The 22163-nt window shown below is 35.6% G+C and overlaps 1 protein-coding gene across 4 annotated transcripts in view; it reads left to right on the forward strand.

Moving 5' to 3' along the window:
• SECISBP2 (SECIS binding protein 2) overlaps positions 1-22163 on the forward strand; it is a 114643-nt gene that overhangs the window by 36926 nt on the left and 55554 nt on the right. For 3 of the 4 annotated variants that reach the window (XM_072597401.1, XM_072597400.1, XM_072597403.1), the window contains 8 exons: positions 633-722; positions 1393-1482; positions 2903-3035; positions 7990-8156; positions 9257-9395; positions 11990-12161; positions 13134-13354; positions 18500-18654. In XM_072597401.1, coding sequence (XP_072453502.1) covers positions 633-722; positions 1393-1482; positions 2903-3035; positions 7990-8156; positions 9257-9395; positions 11990-12161; positions 13134-13354; positions 18500-18654 — 1167 coding nt within the window. The remainder of the gene's footprint in view (positions 1-632; positions 723-1392; positions 1483-2902; positions 3036-7989; positions 8157-9256; positions 9396-11989; positions 12162-13133; positions 13355-18499; positions 18655-22163) is intronic. The other variant, XM_072597402.1, reaches the window with a different exon arrangement.

Consider the following 22163-nt stretch of genomic DNA (forward strand, 5'->3'; position numbering starts at 1 on the left):
AAGTACTAAATGAGAAGAAACCTGTAGACTCTATAAGCCTCAAAGTTCTCACTGTAATATTAACTTAATGATGCACCATTGATGATGTCCCAGTGGTGGCAGTTCCTCTATTGAACCACATAAGGGAAGGAGGGAGGAGGTCTAGGCTGGGCAAAGACTGAAGCAAGCTTTGTTTTTTAAATAGGTATCTCTGGTATTTTCCTATAAATTCCTCTCACATTTTAACATGCTTACATTTAGATTTGAACCAAGTTTTATATGATAGAAATAAATATGGTTTTTAAAAGTATTTTTGAATATGCTTCTTGCCAAGAGTAAAAACTAATCTCACTCACATACTAGTATTCTTGATGGTGTGAATTATCTTGTTGCACTTCAGTAAAATTACTTACAATTTTTCTTCTAAAATTAACATTAAAGCATTTTGTATTTCTATATATGGTTTATGCCTTTATTGTATAGCACTGTAGATTTGGAATAATTTTAACCTTAGTATAAAAACCATTGAGAACTGCTGTTAGTTGAGTAAAGGAAAGAAAACATGGCAAAGAAAATGATTTATTTCTGAATATGTACATTGTATTTTTAAAAATTTTTCTACAAATAGATAAAATTCTATGTGATTTATTTAGGATATTGAAGAGTTTCCTAATCTGGCAGTTGCTTCTGAAAGAAAAAACAAATTGGAGCCATCAAAATGTGTATTTAAACACCAACCAGAGGTAATATTTTAAAAGAGGTAAAATGTAATTCCTGCTGGTATGCCTTTTGTGGTTTAAGTAAACACTTCAGTGGAACAGCTTAGAAATTTTAGTATTGGACTTTGTCTCTTAAAACATTTTTGTCCACTTCTTAATGAGGATAAGTTGGTTGGAAAATCAAATTCTTTGTCACGTTTTATTTTATTTTTCTAATTAAAGCACTTTGTCTATTTTGTAATATCCCATCAACCAAAGTTTCTAGGAAACTTTAATTTAAAAGCATGTTATACATTGTAAATGAAAGAATCATCAAAATGAAACCAAACTGAGTAATTGAAAAACAAGTGGTGATCTTGGAGAACTGATGAAATATACCTCCCTCTTCATTGCAGAAGAGGTGGAATGTGTTAATTTTGTCAGATGCAGTCGCTGTCTTAGGTGTTGTTGCTTAATCTTTTCTGTCAAAAGAAGAGAGAGGGGTCAGTTGAGAGGTATAAGTAGAGTGGTCCTCTGCTTCTGCTTCCCTCCCTTCCCCTGCCTGTAATATAATGACTAAAGGCATCAACAAAATGTTTATTATACATAACATTTCAAAAGCTATTGAAGTTTGAGGGTAAGCTTTGATAGCTTAGAAAGCCATTCAGAGCAAAAGAAATTTAGGTAAACTAAAGAGAGATTTGGTTTTGTCCAGGAGTCTGAAGAACTTGTTAACCATACACTGAGTTCTGAAAGAAGAAATGGTCCACAGTCATCAAAATTTTACTCTAAACAGCAGCCAGAGGTGAGCTTAACAACCACAAAATCTCTTCAATAGGTTAATTTGTTTTCTGGAATGAAGTTGAGCCCTTCCCATGTTTGTTTGGTTTTTTTTTAATTTGAATTTACATTTTAATTGGGTAGATTTATTTATATTTACATGTATCTTTATACCATTTCAGTATTACTCTGCTTATTGAGGTAGAATTCCTCACATTTGTTGCATTCAGTATGGTATTCTAGACAGCTTTGCGTTTTTATGGACTTTCTTGCAAATAAAACCTTTTGGGTGTCATTTTGCAGTCTTATCAGTTAGTCAGCCCACGTTTATTAACTGTCTGCCAGACAATGAAGTATGCTAGGTTCCGGGGATACAAAGGAAAAATGAAGCTGTCTCTTCTCTTTAACGAGTTTGCATTCTTTTAGAGGAGACAACATACATACAGAATAAATATAAAGTAGTTGGAGGGGAATCCCTAATACTTAGAGAAGAGGAAAATCAGGAATGGTTTCATGTAAAAGGTGGGAGTGGAGCAGCAATGTAAAAGAAGTGCAGGATTCTATTGGGGTAAGGAGGAGGTGTTTTTCCAGCATGGAGGATGACCAGTGCAAAGGCATGAAGACAGTGGCATATGAGAAAAGGCCTGTTTATCTTAAAGGAGAATCAGCTTGGCAGCTATGTGGAGAATGGCTTTGAATAGGGAGAGACTTGAGGCTGGGTATCTATTAAAAGGCTGTTTGAATTATTTAGTTGACAGATAATGAGTGCCTGACCTAAGGCTGTATGAACCAGAGAGGGTGTTGGATGAAAGAAGGAGTACAGATGTAGAAAGGGCAAATTTGGCTGAAGGGAAAGTAGAGTCAAAGATAATGACATGGTTAGGAACTTAAAAGACTCAAAGAATGGTGGTGCCCTCAACAAAAAAAGAAGTTTGGTTGAGGGGGGTAGGTTATGGGGAAATCAGTTAATTTTTTAGATACATTGAGTTTGAAATTGAAATATCCAGTTTGAAATATTTGATAGGCAGTTGGTGAGTTGGAACTGGCACTCAGAAGACAGGCAGAAAACTGCCACAAACTTGCTATGTTATTTTGTAGTCATTTTAACATCTCTTTGCCTCAGTTTCCTCATCTGTAGAAGTAGTGGGATTGAATTTTCTAGCTTTTAACTTTCAGTCATTCTGTGATTATATATAAGGATTACAAGTTTTGGTTAGTAGGTTGCAGAAGTGGCCCAAAATATTACTTAAAATGTTTTAATAGCATTAAGATTATGGTTAAAACTTTCAGTAGAGAGATATCTGAATGTATTATACTTGATATGTATGAATACGTACATATATCTATGTATATATTTATATATACATACACATAAATGTTGTTTTTATGTAGGCTGTGTATACATGTATGCATAAAGAAAATACCTATTTTTACTTTATTTTTAGACTTCTACAAAAAAGTTTGGGAAGAAGAGTCAGGTTCCAGTGAAGTTGGATTTGGGAGGAATGCTGGCTGCATTGGAAAAAAAGCAGCATTCACAGAATTCAAAACAGTCTTCCAAACCTGTTGTGGTTTCTGGTAAGATAAGTCAGTTATCTTCCTTTTTCTTCATTATCTGTTTGCTTCAGAAAGGAAAGGTTGAAAACAATTTAATGTTATGTTTTGTGGGCAATTTGTTTTTTATAATAAATTAATTAATTAGGATTATTTGAATAATGGTTTTCAAGGAGTCCTAAAAGAAACTGATTTTATTATATGTAAAGGAATAAAGTCATTAACTCAATCAAGTCATAAATGGTGAAGCTGGAAATATTTATATTTATACAAATCCCTCTTATGAGTAAAGGGAATTTTGAAAGAAGTATTTTTAGGAGAAGCATAATGAATTCAGTTTGGGACATGTTCAATTTGAGATGCCTCTACAGTTCCAGATGTCAGAAAGGCAGTTTAAGATACACTGGAGGTCACATTAGCATTGGATAAATAGATTCAAGAACCTTTACATGGAAATGTTAAATGAACCCACTGAAGTTGATGATAAGCAAAATAGTTTAGGGGGAGAAAAGAGATCCTAGGACAGTCATAAGGGAAACCCATGGTAGTGTGTTTGACCTGGATGAAGATCCAATAAAGAAGAGTGAGGAAGAGCTATTAGACAGGTGGGAGGAGAACCGGGAAAGAACCATGTCACAAAAATCTAGAGAGGAGAGAGTATTGAGAAGAGTTGCAGAAAGAAGATTGAAAAAAGGCCAGTAGATTAGATGATTAAGAGATCATTGGTAATTTTGGAGAGAAGAGAGCTGTTTCAGTTGAATGATGTGGTCAGAAACCCCATTGCAAAGGGTTTAGAAGAGAGTGAGAGGAGAGGAAGACAAGCACTGGTTGTAGAGAGCTTTCTCAGGTGGTTTAGCTGAGATGGGGAAGAAAGGTAGAGGATAATAGCAAAGAGGGCTGAATCAGGTGAGGGTTGTTTGAGGATGAGGAAGACATGGTCTAATTTGTAGGCTGCAGGGAAACAACTAGTACCTAGAAAGAGATTGAACATAAGTGAGAGAGTGGGAACAATCTTTTGGAAAAGAAGGATAAAATGGGATCAAGGGTGTATATAGAGGGGTTTGTCTTTGCAAGGAGACATGCCACTTTTTCATATGAGGTTAGAGTCAAGGAGGCGATAGGGAAGGCATCTGAGTAGTGTGAGATGAGGGCAGAAGAGTGAGGTCTTCCTTGAATGGCCTCATTTTTTTAGGTGAATTATGAGGTAGGGTCCCCAGCTGAGGAGGGGAGGGATATGTGAAATGGGAGATTTCAGAATGTTTGGAATAGCTGTTGTGATAAGTTCAATAGTGAATTGAATTGATTAAGAAGGTATAAGAGGATTGCCTTTCTACAGTGAGGGCCCCATTGAGATTATGTAACATTTGTGGCAGTCCCAGTTAAGATGGCCTCATGATTTTCTCCACTTCTGTTCAGTTGATTAGGAGGCAAGGCTGCAGATGGTGGGAGACCCTTACAAGGTCTTCCATATCAGAAATGACATTAGCATCCTCTAGCATTTAGGTAGTACACTGGATTGAGTGCCTGGCCTGGAGGCAGGAAGATGCAGCTTCATGTACTTATTAGCTGTGTGTTCCTGGGCAATGCACTTAACCATTCTTTGCCTCAGTTTCCTTATCTCTAAAATGGGATTAGTAATAGTACCTACCTCATAGAGTTGATATGAAGATCAAATGACGTAACAATTGTAGAGTGATTAGCCCAGTGCCTGGCACATATAAAGTGCTAGATAAATGTTAGCTGTTAGCTCATAATTTTGTGCCTCTTTTGAAAGGGTAAGAAGAAAAGAAGGGCAGGCGAATGACTTAAAACTGTTTACACAGAGCATTAATGTCAGGCACAGTCATGTTCTTTGCTCTTCTTTGAAAAGAGGGGAGCAGGGACCAAAGAAAGGAAAAAGTATAAGAGAAAAAATGGACAGAAAAATAATTAAAAATCATAATTGTGAAAGGGATTGAAGAGACATATAATAGAATGGATTAGAAAAAGAATCAGAAGATAACACCTGAGAGAGATTTCTCATAGAGTTGAAATGAGTGGCTATAGGAGCAAGTAATCATGATTTCACTTAAGGCAACAATATTTCTAAGATAAAAAGATATAACCAAAGAAATTACATTACGCTTAAAAGTACTTAACTTACATACACCTAAAAATATAGTATCTAAATACTAAATTGAATTGGAAGTGAAACTATAATAGCAGAGGGCTAGGGAACCTTAATGTACCCCTTTCAGATCTAACCAAAAGATTAACAGGAAAGGACTGTATTACAATTTTAGAAAAGTTAAGGATGATAAGTCTATTTTTGTTATTGGGGCAGCTAGGGGTCACAGTGGATAGAGCACAGGACATGGAGTCTGGAAGACTCACGTTTGTGAGTTCTAATCTGGCCTCAGACACTTACTAGCTGTGTGACCCTGGTCAAGTCACTTCATCCTGTTTGCCTCAGTTTCCTCATCTGTAAAATGAGCTGGAGGAAGAAATGGCAAACCACTCTAGTATCTTTGCCAAGAAAATCCCAGTTGGGGTTCATAAAGAATTGAATACAACTGAAATGACTTACAGAATAAAGAACTTAAAAGTAACTGGAGACTCAGTGATATATTTCTAAAGAACCACTGGGTCAAAGATCAAATTATAGGAATACTAGAAAATTTCATCAAAGAAAATTATTATAATGAGACAAAATATAAAAACTTTTACGGTATGTAGCTAAAGGAGTTTTGACTGGAATTTTTTTCTCTCTTAACACTTTCCTTAAAAGAAAGAAAGAATAAGTCATTTGAACAACAAATCAAAAATCCTTTACTCAATTAAAAAAATAAACAAGAAGAGATCAGAAACTCTTTTCCAGTTAAGTGCTAATAAAACTAATAACTGAGGGAAAATACTTAGAAAATATGAAATACTCAAATTGACAAAAGGTGAAATAGGCTATTAAGGAATCCAGTTTCACAAACAGTAATTGAATACGCCATAAAGGAAATCCTAAAGGGGAAAAGCCACAGACACAAGATGGATTTACGAATTAATTCTGTCATCCAAAGAACAATTAATTACAATGTTAGATAAACGGTTTGCAATGAGACTAGAAGACATTCTTCCAAATGTGTTACAGATATGGTCTCAAGAGCCAGCTAGGTGGTGCAGTGGATAGAACACACCAGCCCTGGAGTCAGGAGTGCCTGAGTCCAAATCCAGCCTCATACACTTAACAAGTCACTTAATCCTGATTGTCTTGCAAAACAAATATACTAGTTGTCACACACAGCAGAGAAAATGCCATACATGTTACAACCCTCTCAGTACCAGAACTTCCTTCCTAGTACCTGCACTCCTGATTGGTGAATGCCTCTTCTGCACCTATGTTTTAGGAAATCCCCAGACACATTATAGTCTTTAGCTTCTTCAACCACAGCATGCACTTGGCCATCATACCCATAAGTGTATGCATGTATGTGTGTTTATATCTCTTTCTTCTTCCTTCTCCCCTCCAGTTCAAGATCCAGGAATCTTGAACAAATGAACTTTGAACAAATGAACTTCAATGGGATGCATCAATCTAATCCTCTCTCATCCCTTTCAATATGCCTATAAGTAGATACGTGTGCACATGTGTATAAATTATATCTCTAACTGTCTGTCTCTGCCTGCATATATAATAGAAGAGATCACATTTGTTGTTAGACATTCAGAGCATTTATTAAGTGTTTAATATGAGCCAAGAACTTTACTAAGAGCTGGGAATACAAGTATGACCCGTTACGATAATCCCTACCTTCAAATTAATTATGATGACACTTACAGGGTTACTGGAAGCAGGGGAGAATTCATTTAAGAGCAAGACTGGAGAAGTCCAGAGAGTGAGTAGAGTCAGAAATGAAATAAACATTGTTGAGTATACACACATACATGTACAATCTAATACATATAAACATGTATAAATGTTATTTGACATTGGCATATGAACATACACACATACATGTCATTACACACATGCAAAATAAACCATGTGGGATGTAAGCTATATGTCTATAATATACATGTAGATGTGTAATAAGGCCTTACATGTTTATAGGAATGTGTTCAGCTATGTATATGTATGTGTACTATGCAGATATGTGCATGTGCGTTGTTTAAGCATGTATAGATATGCGTTGTATACAGATATGCATATAAACACATATGTATGGAAGTTACTTGAGTGCAAAAAATACCTTTGCTCTTGTATTTTAATACCCAGTACTTAACATAGTGGTGCTTACTGAGAACTTAATAAGTGCTTTTCAGTTCATTCACAAAACAAACAAACAAATATAGTCTCCATACCTAAAGCAAGGAGAGAGAACTCAGAGAAAGAAAATTGCAGATCAGTATCTTAGTGAACAGTGATGCAGACTTTTTAAATAGGATCCTCACAAAGAGGCTATGGCAACATATTTAAAAGATTATACAGTATGAACAGACTGGAGTTATACCAGAAGTGCAGGATTGATTCAACATGATAAACAAGTAGTCCAAAAGAATGAAGATGAAATAAACCATTCCTCTCCTGATAGAGAATGAAATGAAGAAAGGGACATTAATTTTCACAGATGTCAGATAAGGACTTTTTTTTTCTGTTCTGGTCTATAATGGTATATGTTGAGGGCTTTATTTTTCATGTTTTTGTTTTGTTTTTTAATTTGCTCACTGACATTGGGTAGTAAGAAGATAGATTAATTTTTAAGTGATTTTTAAAGAAAATTTATGGGCTCTTATAGTTAAAATTGGAAAAACGGATTAATCATCAAAGTATACTTACAATCTAATGTCACCAATGTGATTTCATAATAAAGAAAAAGTTTTGTTTTTTTTCCTAAAGCAGTGTTTTGAATTATTTATGTGAAGGCTAGAACTTTTTAAAAGTCTTATGGTCTCCGGCACTTACTATTGAAATAATGTATACTACTCTTTCATGTAAATTTCCATTAAGTTGGTGCAGTACCAGTACTTTCCAAAGAATTAGCTACATCAGTGAAAAATCACCGGTTAAATCAAGTGATGTCTCCTCATAATCCATTGGATTCCAGTTCTCCATTAATAAAGAAAGGCAAGCAAAGGGAAGTCCCAAAGCCCAAAAAGCCGACATCCCTGAAGAAGGTATGTTATGTATTTTACTTGATGCAAAACATTAAAAATTGGGGAAAGATTTTCCAACTCATCTGTTTAAATGTCTTCACTATTTCATTCTTGTTTACCATTCTTATTTGGTAGGGATTCAGTTTTAAGGACATCATCTTTTAATAACTCAAATATGTTAATTGGCAATCCAAAAGAATTTATCATGTGAGTTCAAAGTACTTCCTCAATATATAAAATTATATGTATAGGGGAAATTATTTCACCTACTTAAGGGGAAAATTCTTAGAACTATTTTTGATTGAAATATCCTGATCTGTATCTTGCCACTGAACGGAGATGAGGAAAAGAAAGTGAGGCTGGTGACTTTGCACAGACTTCTCGCACTTAAATCCAGTTCACTTGCAATTCATGGCATCACTTTCCCCTGATGTCATGGTCTTCTTTGAGAACAAAGGACAAACAGCAAGACCATACCAGTGATTGTGCCTTAAATATACTTTTCTGGCATAGAAAATAGAAGTAGAAAACATTTATTTTTTTATTTGTTTTGTTTTACATTCCCTCTTTAATGCTCTCTTAACATTACTCTTTAGTTGAAAGCTGGCTCATTTTCATATACTCCAGTAATAATAATGACTACTATTTATATAAATCTTTAAGGCTTACAAAATGCTTTACAAATATTATTTTACCTTCTCCTTACAATAACCATGGAAAATTGTTATTACCCCATTTTGTAAATAGGTCAATCAACAGTTGGTGACTTGCCAAAGGTCACAGCTAGGAAGTGTTTGGGGCCAGATTTGAACTCAAGTCTTTCTGGCCTTAGAACCAGCTTTCTATCTATTGCATCACCTAGCTGCTTAAGTAGAATGGAATGCTGACAACTACCAGAAATATCAGTAGGCGTGAACAGTGGATACATATGTTATATCTACTGGGTACAGTATGAAATACGTTATGAATTATGTAATTGAACAGCAAAAGCATATAATTTGTTTCTTTGTGTATTGGCAGCATTATTACTTTGGCAGCTGTTTTCCCCATGGGAACTATTCTTTTTGAAAAACTATTCCATGTATGTATGTCACCAACTATTGTTGAATTTTATTTTAAAGATCATTTTGAAAGAGCGAGAAGAGAGAAAACAGAAACATCTATTAGAACAGCTTTCAGTTTCAGCATTTACTCAGAAGATTGAGCAAGATTTGGCGAATAATGTTAATAATAAATCACCTGACCAGGTTGCCCAGCCAGGTACTGATTTCTCCTTGTTTGGGTTTGTTAAATCTTAAAAATAAATAACAGTAACAGTAATGATAGATGGGATGTGGCCTTTGCTTGATACTGTTATGGACAAATAATAAAGCTAACACACGTGTAGCTCTTACATATGTGCCAGACGCTGTGCTAAGTGTTTTATTCATTTTGTCTTCACAGCCTCCTTGGGAAATGGTTAAAATTCATCCATTACTCTAAAATATGAGTGCCATAAAAAGAATTAGAAGTATAATTTGAACTTCCTTCAGTTCAAGACAGTATAATTTTTTTTTTAAGACCCAAACATTCTAGATCCTGTGTTACTTATGAAAAGTGATTATTTTAGTGTATTCAGCTTAGTGTTGATAATTTTCAAATGTCAGTATTTCTGTTCCTGTAAGTATCCCGTGAGAGGGTTTTATTAATGCTTGACTTAGGATTCCTCTCTATTCAGATAGTCACCACCTTAGTTTAGGTCCCCATCACCTCTCACCTGGACTATTAAAAATGGCTTGCTAATTGATCTCTTAACTTCAGATCTCTCCCTATTCCAGTTCATCATCTTCACAGCCACCAAAGTGAAATTCCATATGCAGAGGTTTGATTGTCGCTTCACTTCTCACCAGTGGTTCTCTATTGTCTCTCATGAGATCAAATAGAAACCCATATTTGACTTTTAAAGTTCCTCACAGCTCTACGTCTCTACACTTTATGGATAGTCCCACTGATTTTCTCTCTCCATTCCTCTCACATGACACTTCATCTCCTGTCTTTGTGCTGACTGTTCCCCACGTCTTAATTGCACTTCATATAACTCCTCTCTTCCTTTAAGATATAGCTTCAGGTCCACCTTCTCCTCAAAGCCTTTCCTGATTTCCCTAACTGCTAAACAGGTCAAGTCAAGCATTTATTAATGCTTCTCTATACCAGGCACTGTGCTAAAAACTTATCCCCTGTCTCCCTAATTAACTTGTATTTGTATTTATTCTACACATATATGTATATATACACACACACTCACACACATACACACTCACACTCACACTCACTCTCTCTCGTTCCTTCCAACAATTGAATATAAACTCCTTGACATCGAGTTGTCTTTTTTTGTGTGTTTGTTTCCCTAGTCTATCACAATACCTGGCATATTGTAGGAATTTAATATATGTTTGTTGATTGTTTGACTCCGTTAATTGTAATTGATATGTGGAATTTTCTCTTGTCTCTTAAGCATCCTAATGGAGATAGAGACTACACTTATTATTTCATTGATGTTAGTATTATTTGGTTAGTATTATTTTAGGACAAATTATAATTTGGATATTATAAAATAACACCAGCACCACAACAGTGATGATGGTGATGATGATAGATAACTTTTTTATAGTATTTTAAGAGTTTCAAATGCATATCTTAATTTGGTTTTCACAGTCCTATTTTATAGTTAAAGATACTAAGGCTTACAGAATAATTCTTTTAGTGTCACACAGTAAGTATGTGTCTAAAACATGATTCAAACTCATATTTTCCTGATTTTAGATGAGAAAATTCTCTCTGTCAGAGAAGACTAACATCTTCTCTCTAGTCACTTACGCATACATTTAGTGACTTAACCAGGGTCACACAGGCAGTATGTATCAGAAGGGAGACTTGAACCTCTATCTTCCTGGCTCTAAGACCACATCTCTATCCATAAGTCCTGCTGCCACTCAGAGTCCAAACAAGACAAAAGTTGACCTTAAAGTCAGTTTAGAATTTTAGAAATAAGACATGGTAAATTAAATCTTAAGCCAAAATATTCTCCCTTGTGAGGAATATATGTTGCTTCCAAACCCTTATTATTTCTGTTGTTGTTATTGATAACAGTCCAGACCTGTGGTCTCATTGGTGTCCAGTGATCCAGATTGGCACCTTGTCTATGATTTAAAGTTCTGGAGGTGCCGAGAAGTTATGTGATCTGTCTGTAATCACGTTGGCTAGGATCTGTCACAGACAGAGCTTGAACTTAGGACTTTCTGACTTAAGCTTAGCTCTCTATCCATTACTCAATGGCAATTGTAAGGGTTACAAAGCATTATATACATAATTTGATTTGATTCTTAAAAAATCCTATGAGGAAGATCTGTTTCAGCTTTTATAATCCTCATGTCACAAGTAAGAAACTGAAGCTCAGAAAGGTTAATGCTAGTCAAGTGCTAACATGTAGGAGGCAGGATCCAGATGTTAGCCTTATCACTAAATGATTATTATTCTAGTTTTTCCAGAACATTGATTAGCTATTTGAGTTAGAGTATATTTATGTTTTAGAAGTGTGTACTGTATAAGGTAACAAAAGTAAACCAACTGAAGTATAATGTATAATATAACCGTCTATCTTGGAGGTAGGTGGTTTTTGGAATTATTTAGGGCTTTATGATTTACAAGGCATCACAACAACCCTGTAAGGTAGGTCATACTTTATCCCCATTTTACATCAGTGAGTAAACAGAAGCTCAGAAAGTTAAAACATAGTATATTTCATATATTTAAGGAAGTTGGGTTTTGAAGAAGGGCGTTTGAGCATATTAAATTGCACAAAACTTTTGTTTTAGATTTTGAGCAGCTAGAAGAAACAGAAGAATCAGTCCCTGACTCTTCTACTGTTGAAGTGGAAAAAACATCAGAAGAATCCCTAAATGAAATCCGACAGGATGTGGAAGTTTGCCGGGTTGTTACACAACCAGTTTCTCCTTTCCCAAAGATCCATAGTAGGAGATTTAGAGAGTGAGTATATGGAAGCCTACGTACTACCATTAATTTATATTGAGGTCTCTATAGAAGCATTTAACATAGTGGAAATTCCACATTACCATGTGGAAACGAAATTAACTGTAATATATCTCTTCAGGTTTTATCTGCCATTGTAAATGATTGCCTTTTTGTAATACTCTGATGTTATAAACAGCTATAGTTAAATGCAAATGCTGTTTTGCCATGATACAAGTTAGCTTTTTGGCACAAGAACTTAGCTAATTTGCTATTTTGACAAACGTTATTATAATATGTGTTGAGGGAAAGGCTTAGCTGTCTTGTCTCCATTTGTGTAAACTAAAACTTACATCCTGTAATAGGATATATCCTATATATCCTGCTATTTCTTTGGTGTGGGGATTCTGTGGTGAAGAAACTTACATTAGAGTTGGCTAGAGTGGTGAGAAATTTAGTGACTTCCCCAGGGTCACCTAGTCACTTTGTGTCAGAGGCAGGCTTTGAACACAGATCTTATGTTTTTGAGGGCTCCTCTCTGCAGATGCTTAATAGTTTATGGTAAAGATGTCCTTTAGCCAGACTTGAGGGTGAGGATGGGGGTGACACAGAATGATACATGAGTCCTAATGAGAGTGGCGTTGAGTCTTTTCCAATATTTCTTAGATGAAAAAGCTTCTGTGGCATCATTCTTCTCAATCTTCGCTTCCTCTCTATAAACTTGACTTGCTATGGAACAAGACATCTATTAGGATATACAGGGGTTTCAAAGTCTAGAAGTTAAGTCTTGACACCTAAAGCAGGAAATAATCTGAGAGGATGGTGATGAAAGACAGAGGAAGTTATAGTTGGAGGAGAGGGAGAGCGCCTTAATCAGCAGGAATACTAAATTTCTAATTAATACTTACTGAAGTACAATTTTCTGAACAACCTGCATGTATATAATCCAGTCAAAGTTTAATTTTTAAAATCATGTGATACTTCTTTTAGTTACTGCAGTCAAATACTTAGTAAAGAAGTTGATGATTGTGTGATGGATCTTCTAAAAGAACTTGTTCGTTTTCAAGATCGTATGTATCAGAAAGATCCAGTAAAGGCAAAGACCAAACGCCGACTTGTGATGGGACTCAGAGAAGTGCTCAAACATCTGAAACTCAAAAAACTAAAGTGTGTTATTATTTCTCCAAACTGTGAAAAGAGCAAATCAAAAGGTATGTACTGCTGCCCATTTTAACAAACTTAGAAACATGAATTCCTTGTACCTGTGGTTGTCTGTGTGGCTCCAGTATTAACTGTGGTCACATAATGAATCTTCTTTTATATAAATCAGATTTACTCAGCTGGGCCCAGGTTTCCTAGAGCGCTCAGCAATAGGCAAGAGACTATAGGTATAGCCACTGACAAATTTCCAGCCTCATGTAGTTTTGACCCAAGGTTCCCCTTGTCCTTTTTTTAACATTCGTTTAAAAAAAAAATTAATAGATTTTATTTTTTCCCCAATTTGCATGTTGAAACAATTTTTAAACTTTTTTTTTAAGTTTTGAGTTTCAGATTCTATCCATCCCTCTTTCCCTACCCTCCCCCCTCCATGATACAGTAAACAGTTATATGTGGGTACACATGCAATTATGTAAAAACATTTCTGTATTAGTCATTTTGTACAAGAAGACTCAAATGAAAGAAAAAGTGGAAAATAGCATGCTTCAGTCTATTCAAACAATAACAGTTCTTTTTCTGGAGGCAGATAGTATGCTTCATCATTAGTTCTTTACAACTATCTTAGATCATTGTGTTGCTGAGCATAGCTAACTCATTTACAGTTCTTCATTGAACAGTATTGCTGTTACTGTGTACCTTCTCCTAGTTTGGCTCACTTTACATCAGTTTATGTAAGTCTTTCCAGGTTTTTCTGAAATCATCCTGCTTGTCATTTTTTAAGACATTCCAACAATATTCAGTTACAATCATATACCACAACTTGTTTAGCCATTCCCCAATTGATGGGCATCCCTTCAATTTCCAATTCTTATCTACCACAAAAAGAGCTGCTATAAATATTTTTATAAAAGGAGGTTTTTCCCTTTAAAAAAAAATGTCTTTGGGATACAGACTTTGCAATGGTGTTGCTGAATCTATGCCTTTTGGGCATAGTTCCAAATTGCTCTCCAGAATGATTGAATCAGTTCACAACCCCACCAACAGTTTAGTGTTCCAGATTTCCCACATTCCCTCCAACATTTATCATTTTCCTTTTTTTTTTTTTGGTCACATCAGCCAATCTGATGGAGTTATTTTAAATACAGTTTCTTTCCCCATTCTCTTCTTGTAGGATTTTGTTCGGAGTATATAGAAATGTTGATGGTTTATATGGATTCATTTTATTCTTCAACCTTGCTGAAGTTACTATTTTAGTTATCTGCAGAAACCAATGGTTTTAATTCCTCTTTATCTACGGTTGCTCTTTTGACTTCTTTTTCTGATGTTATTGCCATACATAGCATTTCTACTACAATATAAAGTAGTGGTGATAATGGACATTCTGGCTTTAACCCCACATTTTAATAGAAAGGTGTCTATTTCCCTATTACATATAATGCTGGCTCTTAGTATAGATAGGTATTACTTAACATATTAATGAAAAGTTCACTTATTCCTGTGTTAACTATTTGTCCACACATATACTATCCCCAGCCCCCAAGAATGAGTGTTGTATTTTGTAAAAAAAAAAAAAAAAAAAATCTGTATCTTTTGATGTGGTGTTCTTGTTATTGATAATTGTGATGATAGTATTCTTACTGAACATTTAGTCCAGTGCTGTCAAACTCAAATAGAAACAGATCCTAGCAGGTCAGATTTTGACTTAGAAAACCATAAATTAACATTATCTTTGTTGTATTGTGAGGCAACTAGTGGCTCATTGTCCCTTTGACTATTTGACAGGATGTTTGATAGAAATTTGATAGAATGAAACTATGGCAATATATCTAGTCCTAGGTTTGTTTTTTTTCTCCTTTGAATGATCATTTATAGCTTGTTTAGAGTCCCTTTTCTGAGATTGGGTTATTTCAATCCTCTTATTTCTTGTGTTTTATTAATATGAGCATTTTTTAAAAATGCATTTATTTCATTTATACATATAATTGGGTAAAATAATTTCTTTTACTGCTTCTTTGTTGTGAATTCATCTTTTCATTATTAATAGTGATTTGGTTTTTCCTTTGTCCTTTTTTAAAAATCAAATTAGCAAACGATTTATTTTTTTTATTAGTTTTATTATTATTTATTATTAGTATCTGGGTTGTTTTTAAAACAACTTGTAGTTTTATTAATTCAACTTTTTTTGCCTTAAATTTTGTGTTAATTTCTTCAATTTTCAAAATTCCCATTTTGAGAAATAGTTGCAGTTTCAAAATTTGTTACTATCCAGTTTTTGTTGCATTACCAGTTGTTCCTTCTCTTTTTTATTGATGAAAATATTTGAAGATACAAATACTAACCTAAGGAATGCTTTGGGTACACCCTCCAAAATTTTGTTATTATATCTTATTGTCATTATTAAGCACAATCAGCATTCAAACCTGTAATTATTCTGAAGACCTGCATTCATTTGTTCAGGATGGCTTAAGTTCTTGACTTAAACTTCACAGTATAGAATAAAATATTTTTTACTCTGATGGCAGAATATGTTAGTAAATCCCCACTACACTTCAACTATAATAATTTCTTTATTCCAAATTAGCAATAACTCGCTTCATTTTAAAAACACTCAAAAAGGCCATGATTTTTTACTGAGCTTCCTAGCACTGGAGATGTTAAAATAAACATCCATGTTTTAAATGGCTTAGATACAGTGGATTTTTTGGAATCTTTATATATCAAGTATTTGTAGTGGAAGCATAGTTGCAGAGGAGGTATAGAAATTCTTTTGGTGAAATAACCGGGCTAGTTTTATTCCCCTTACTAAATATTGGGTATTTAGGTATACCTAAATATTGCCATAATAGCAATATTCTTCCCCTGAATAAGTGGAGAATATTCTAATTTTTAGTTGTTCCTATTCCCTGCGCTGTCCGCATTCCCTCAGGCACCCATACCTACTACAATGGCTATGTAGAATGATTCTGTTTTATTATAATAAAAATTCCTAAGTGGGAAGAGGTCACAGGACCTCCCATACCTCACATAAGTATGCAACATAACAACTTCAGTTTTTCTTCCTTTGAAGTAAATTTATATCTACTAAGCTCGCCTAATCTCAGAAGAAATAGGATAATCTGATCAAATCTTATAATACCTTCTAAGAGGCGCTATCCAATTGTTTTCTGGAACTAAAATTTGATTATTCAGACCACTGTTATTCCAAAGGCTGTATGACCTGCTTCCAAGGGACGGGATATGCGATCAGGCTATCAGAACATGGAGTGATGGGTTACATGTCTTTTCCTTTGAAATCCATCCCTCTTTTAAACTTTTAAACTTAATTATTTCTATCCAAGGCACCAGCATCTTTAAGTACACTCAAGTTTACAACCTCAGTATGATTTTAACTATTCACCTTCCTTTATCCCACATATTCACTTGTCAAGTCTTGCTGCCTACCTCCAGAATATTTGACCATCTGTTTGTTTCTTTCTGCTCATTCAGTCACCACTCTGGTTCAGATTTTTATCACCTCTTGCTTAGGTTATTGTGATTGTCTCCTAATTTGTGTTACTGCATCCGATCTCTTCTCTTTCCAGTTCCATCCTTCACATAGCTTGCCAATTGATTTTCTTATGTAACGAGTCTCACTATGTCACTCCCCTACTCAGTAAATTCCCTTGGCTCACAGTTGATTTGAGGCTCAAATATGACTTCAAATTTATATCATCCTTTTAGATTGTATAGTTTTGATATAAATTTTGGAATGTATATAATTATTAGTACAGTAGTTTATGCACACAATTTATAAGTTAAATTTATATATTTTGGGGACAGTGTAGAAAAAATTTTTTTTACTAAGTTTCATCATCAAAAAAGGTTAGTGTAAAATCTCAGAATCATGAACTTTCTTATCTTATATGTAAATTTAAAAGACTTGCTATTATTACCTCATGCCTGGACTGTTACAGTGACCTGGTTAGTCTCCTTGTCTCACTTGTCTCAAGTCTGTCTTTACTCCAGTTTAATCCTCCACTCAGTTGTCAGATTAATATTCCAAAAACACAGGTCTGATCACAGTACACCCACCCACACCCACACACACACACAATCCTCATTAAATCAACTCCACTGGCTCTATGTTACCTCCAGGATCAAATACAGAATCCTATATTTTGCCTTTAAATCCTTTCATAACTAACCCCTTTCTACCTGGTTTGCTCTACCATGTCCTGCAATCTAGTAGCACTGGCCTTCTTGCTCTTCTTGCAAATGACACTCCATCTCCTAACTCCTTGTCTTTTTACTGACCATCCCCTTGCCTGGAATTATCTTCCTCAGATCTATCTCCTGGCTTCCTTCAAGTCTCTCAGCTAAAGTCCCAGTTTCTGCAAGAACTCTTTCTCAGCCTTCCTTAGTTTCTTCCCTATGAGACTGTCCCCAGTTCAGTTTAGTAAACATTAAGCATCTACTATGTGCCAGGAACTATGCCACACATTGGGGATACAAATAAGAACAAGAAAGATAATCTCTGCCCTCAAGGAGATGAAGACCACACACAAAAAGAAGCTGAAAGTGGGGAGGTTATTGGGAGGGGTGGAGGGCATGTTGTTCCATGGAGTTGAAACCGAGTAGAGTGGCAGGTGGAAAGTGGACTGAGCTGAAAGTCCCAAATGCTGCCCTCTGTAAAGGAAAGCTCTAGGAGGAAGTGAGTGCTCTGCCCTCCCCGATTCATCTCATATATCTTGTTTGCATACTCCATTAAACTGTGAGCTCCTTGAGAGCAGGGAATATTTTTTGCCCTTTTTTCTCCATTGTTTGGCATAGTGTCTGACACATAGTAGGCATTTAATAAAGGCCAGTTAACTGACTCATTATAGGATATGAGTAGGTCAATAACGTTCCAACTTTTTGTAGTTTTATCTGGGACTTGGAAGACTTTTTTGGTTTGTTTTTTGACTGAATTAAAGTGAATAGATTTATAAAGCATACCTCTCCTTCTAAATAGAAATGAATAACATTAAGCCATAAAATTTTTAAAGGATACTGGTTGATTTGGTGTAATGTGTGTTTAGATGACATAAATTTGAAAATTATTGCTATTTTCGTTTCATTTTCACTTAATACAAAAATTGATTGGCTTGAAGAGTATTTTTTGTTACCAAATCTTATTACATTTTAATACTTCTCCACCACTTCTACATTCTTTTCTCTAGGTGGGTTGGATGAGACATTGCATACCATTATTGACTATGCCTGTGAACAGAATGTCCCATTTGTGTTTGCTCTCAACCGAAAAGCTCTAGGGCGGAGTGTAAACAAAGTAGTACCGGTCAGTGTGGTGGGAATTTTCAGCTATGATGGTGCACAGGTGAGCTGAACTGAGCGTGTGCTCTAGTTTTCTTTTCTTCTTTGTCTTAACACTGTAATCAGCCATCTCTTTACACAGCTTATTCTCACTTTAGAACAAGGATTCTTAACCCTTTTAGTGACATGAATCTTTTTGGTGAAGCCTATAGATCCTTCTCAGAATAATGTTTTTAAGTAATTGTTGAAAATGTTCAACTTTAGTTAGAGGTTAGTGGAAATAAGTTCATGGACCTCCTGAAATTAATTCATGGGCTCCAAGTTTATAAGCCTTGTAAAGATTCTAGTCTTTCTGAAATTTAATATTAATTCATTTGATTTATAAAGTACTCACCATTTTTTTTTTCAAACTTCTTCTCATTTGTTTTTATTATCTCCAAAAGGTAGCTAGGGAGCATGTGTTAATCATTTGTAAATGATAATGGAGAAACTTGGAGAAACAGCAGTAAAGGGGAGTGAGGCTCTTCCAAGTCTGATCTTACCTAATAGGCTGGTGGGTAAGCCAAAATTGGCATCACCTTCCTTCTTCTACTCCCTTTAAGTTAGTTATTGTATTATTTACTGTTACTAGAGGGGCTTACGTATGTAGTGTTTTGCAAACCTCAGTGTTCTGTAAATCTGTTAGGTGCAGCAGCTGCTACTACTACTCTTCTTCTTCTTACTACTCTTTTAAACAAAAGAACTTGAATATCCTTTTATCTTTGAGAAAAGGTACACTTTATTATTTGTTTTGGTGGAAAATACTTTTTAAAAGATTTCATTGACAGCTTTGCAAATGAAGTTTGGAGTGTGTAGTATAGAATTTTTGGTTAATTTAGGGTGATATTTTTGGTAAGTCTCTAGTTGAATTTTCCAGGGATGTGTCCTTTCCTCATTATTGTTTAACATTTTTAACAGTGACTTGGTTAAATGATTCACTTACAAACTTTGCTAATGACTTAAAGTCAAGAGGGGTCAGGCCAGTTCAATAAGACAGCTTCTGTTTACTAAGTGATAATGCAATAATACTGAAATAAGGTGAAGAAGGACTGGACCAGGGTGGTGGCAGTGTCAGGAAAAGGAGCATTTATAAGAGATGTTAAGAAAGAAGAGATGACAAAACTCGACAGCTGATTGAATACGGGATTTGGAGTAGTGAGAGAGAATGAAGAATTAGGGATGACATATTTAGGATAATAAATCTGGCAGGCTGGTGATGCCTTTGTCCATAATAAGAAAAGTTGAAGAAGGGGTGGTTTGAGGGGGTTGGGAATTATAATGAGTATACTGTTGAACATTAGTTTAAGATGTTTATGAGATGTCCAGTTTGAGATATCCAATAGGCAGTTGGAAATGTGATATTAGAAGTCAGGACAGAGGTTAGGGCTGAATAAATAGATCTGGGTTCATCTGAATAGAGAAGATAACTAAGTCCATGAAGGTTGACTAGATTACTCAGTGAAGTAGTATATTGAGAAGAGGGCCCAGGACAGAGACTTGGTGGATGCCTATAGGTTAGTGCAGGGATGGGAAATCTGCTTGAGACCTTCCATGTTCTGGGGTGCGACCTTTTGACTAAGTCCAAGTTTTATAGAGCAAATCCTTTTATTAAGGGGATTTGCTCTGTGAAGTTTAGATTTGATCAAAGGGCCACATGTGACCTCCAGGCCGCAGGTTCTCCACTCCTGGTAGTGAATGTTCTATGGATGAAGATCCAGCAGTAAAGGAGACTAAGAAGACGTAGTCAGTCAGGTAAGAGGAGAACCAGAAGAGAAGAGCAATGTCAAAAAAACCTGCTGAGAAGAGAATATCAAGGAGAAGAATTATTAACTGTCAAAAGCTACAGACAAGTCAAGAAGGATGAAGATTGAGAAAATACCATTAGGTGTGGCAATTAAGAGGCCACTGGTAACTTTAGAGGGAGGAGTTTTATTGGAAAGGTGAAATTGGAAGCCAAATTACAGTCTAGAAGAGAGAGAGAAAAGGAATGGAGACATCATTGCATATGACCTTTTCAAGGAGTTTAGTCAAAAAGGAGAGGTGAAATAGAGATATAACTCATGAGGGTGGATGGTTTTTTTAGGAAAAAGATATGGTTGTGTTCATAGGCAGCAGAGAAGTAGCCAGTAGACAGGGAGAAACTGAATATTGTTGAGAAAATGATTTGTTGTTGTTGAGAGGGTGTTAGAGGGGATGATCTGCTAAGGAAGACAGCATGGAATGAGTATATGTAGAGGAACTTGCCTTGACAATAAGAACCACCATGTGAGTCATTGGTGAAGGATGGGATAGTCAGGAAAGGTATCTGAATAATGAAAGATAAAGAAGAGGAGAGATGAGGGAGCTCCTGGTTAAATGACCTCAACTTTTCGGTAAAATACGAGTCATTGTTCTCAACTGAGAGGGTGGGGGATAGCAGAGCTTTGAGATCTTAGAGGAGGAATATGAAAGTTGGGAAAAGCTGCCATGGGGAGTTGAGATAGTGAATAGATTAAGGGTATGTGAAAAGATTGCCTTGCTACATGTCATGGGCCCAGTTGAGATTATGTGAGAAATTAGGAGGGCCTTGTTGAGATCATGTTGAGATTATATAGATGATAGGAGTAATCCAAGTCTATCACTTGACAGTGCAAGACTGGTAGGATAAGGGGACAAAGGACTAGAGAAAGAGGATTGTATACAGTTGAACTGATCACCAAGGAGTTAAGATGGGAAAGGAAAGAAAGTGTTCTTAGTGTAGGGATAATGACTTGGAAACTTAGAGGTGGGGGGGATTGGCAATCATAGCGAGGATGAAGAATAGGTTTGCTAAGCAAAGGGAAAGAGGAAGTGACAAAAGATATCGGATACAGAAATTCCCGAGTTCTTGAAAATGGAAGACAGAACACTTAATACTGATGGCTAGATCAAAGGTATTACTTTGTGTAGCTGTGCTAGGTTAGAGGAGCTCATGAGAAATGAGTAAGTCAAGGAACTGAGAAGTTAGTGTTTGAGGGAATGTCAACATGCATGTTTGCTTTTCACTACTCAGGCCTCTTCTACCTTAGGTCAGATGCTCTCTCTGCTCACCTACCTGGATGACTGGAATTGTTTCCTAATTGGTCTCTCTAATGCACATATTTCCCCATTCCAGTTAATCCTCCACAGAGCTACCAAAATGATATTCTTTTAAACTCAGATCTGTGTTTCCCTATTTTTTTCTAGGATCAAATAGAAACTCTTCCATTTGACTTTTGAAGCCCTTCGCAACCTGGCCCCATCCTATCTTCCCAGCCTCATATATCGCATTCCCCTTCCCTCACTACATTCCATACAGACCAGCCTTCTGTGTTTTTACTCACACTTTATACTGTTACCTCCCTTCTCTATTCTTTTGTTCTGTGTCCTATACCTGAAAAGTATTTCCTCACCTTTCTTTCCCTCATACAATTTCTCATTTCAGGATGATGGTCACACATTATTATCTACATAAATCCTTTGCCGATTCTCCTGAACTACCAGTACCCTCCCTCCCTAAATACTTTATATTTATTT

Source organism: Notamacropus eugenii, chromosome 3 (assembly GCF_028372415.1).
Source record: "Notamacropus eugenii isolate mMacEug1 chromosome 3, mMacEug1.pri_v2, whole genome shotgun sequence".
NCBI lineage: Eukaryota > Metazoa > Chordata > Mammalia > Diprotodontia > Macropodidae > Notamacropus > Notamacropus eugenii.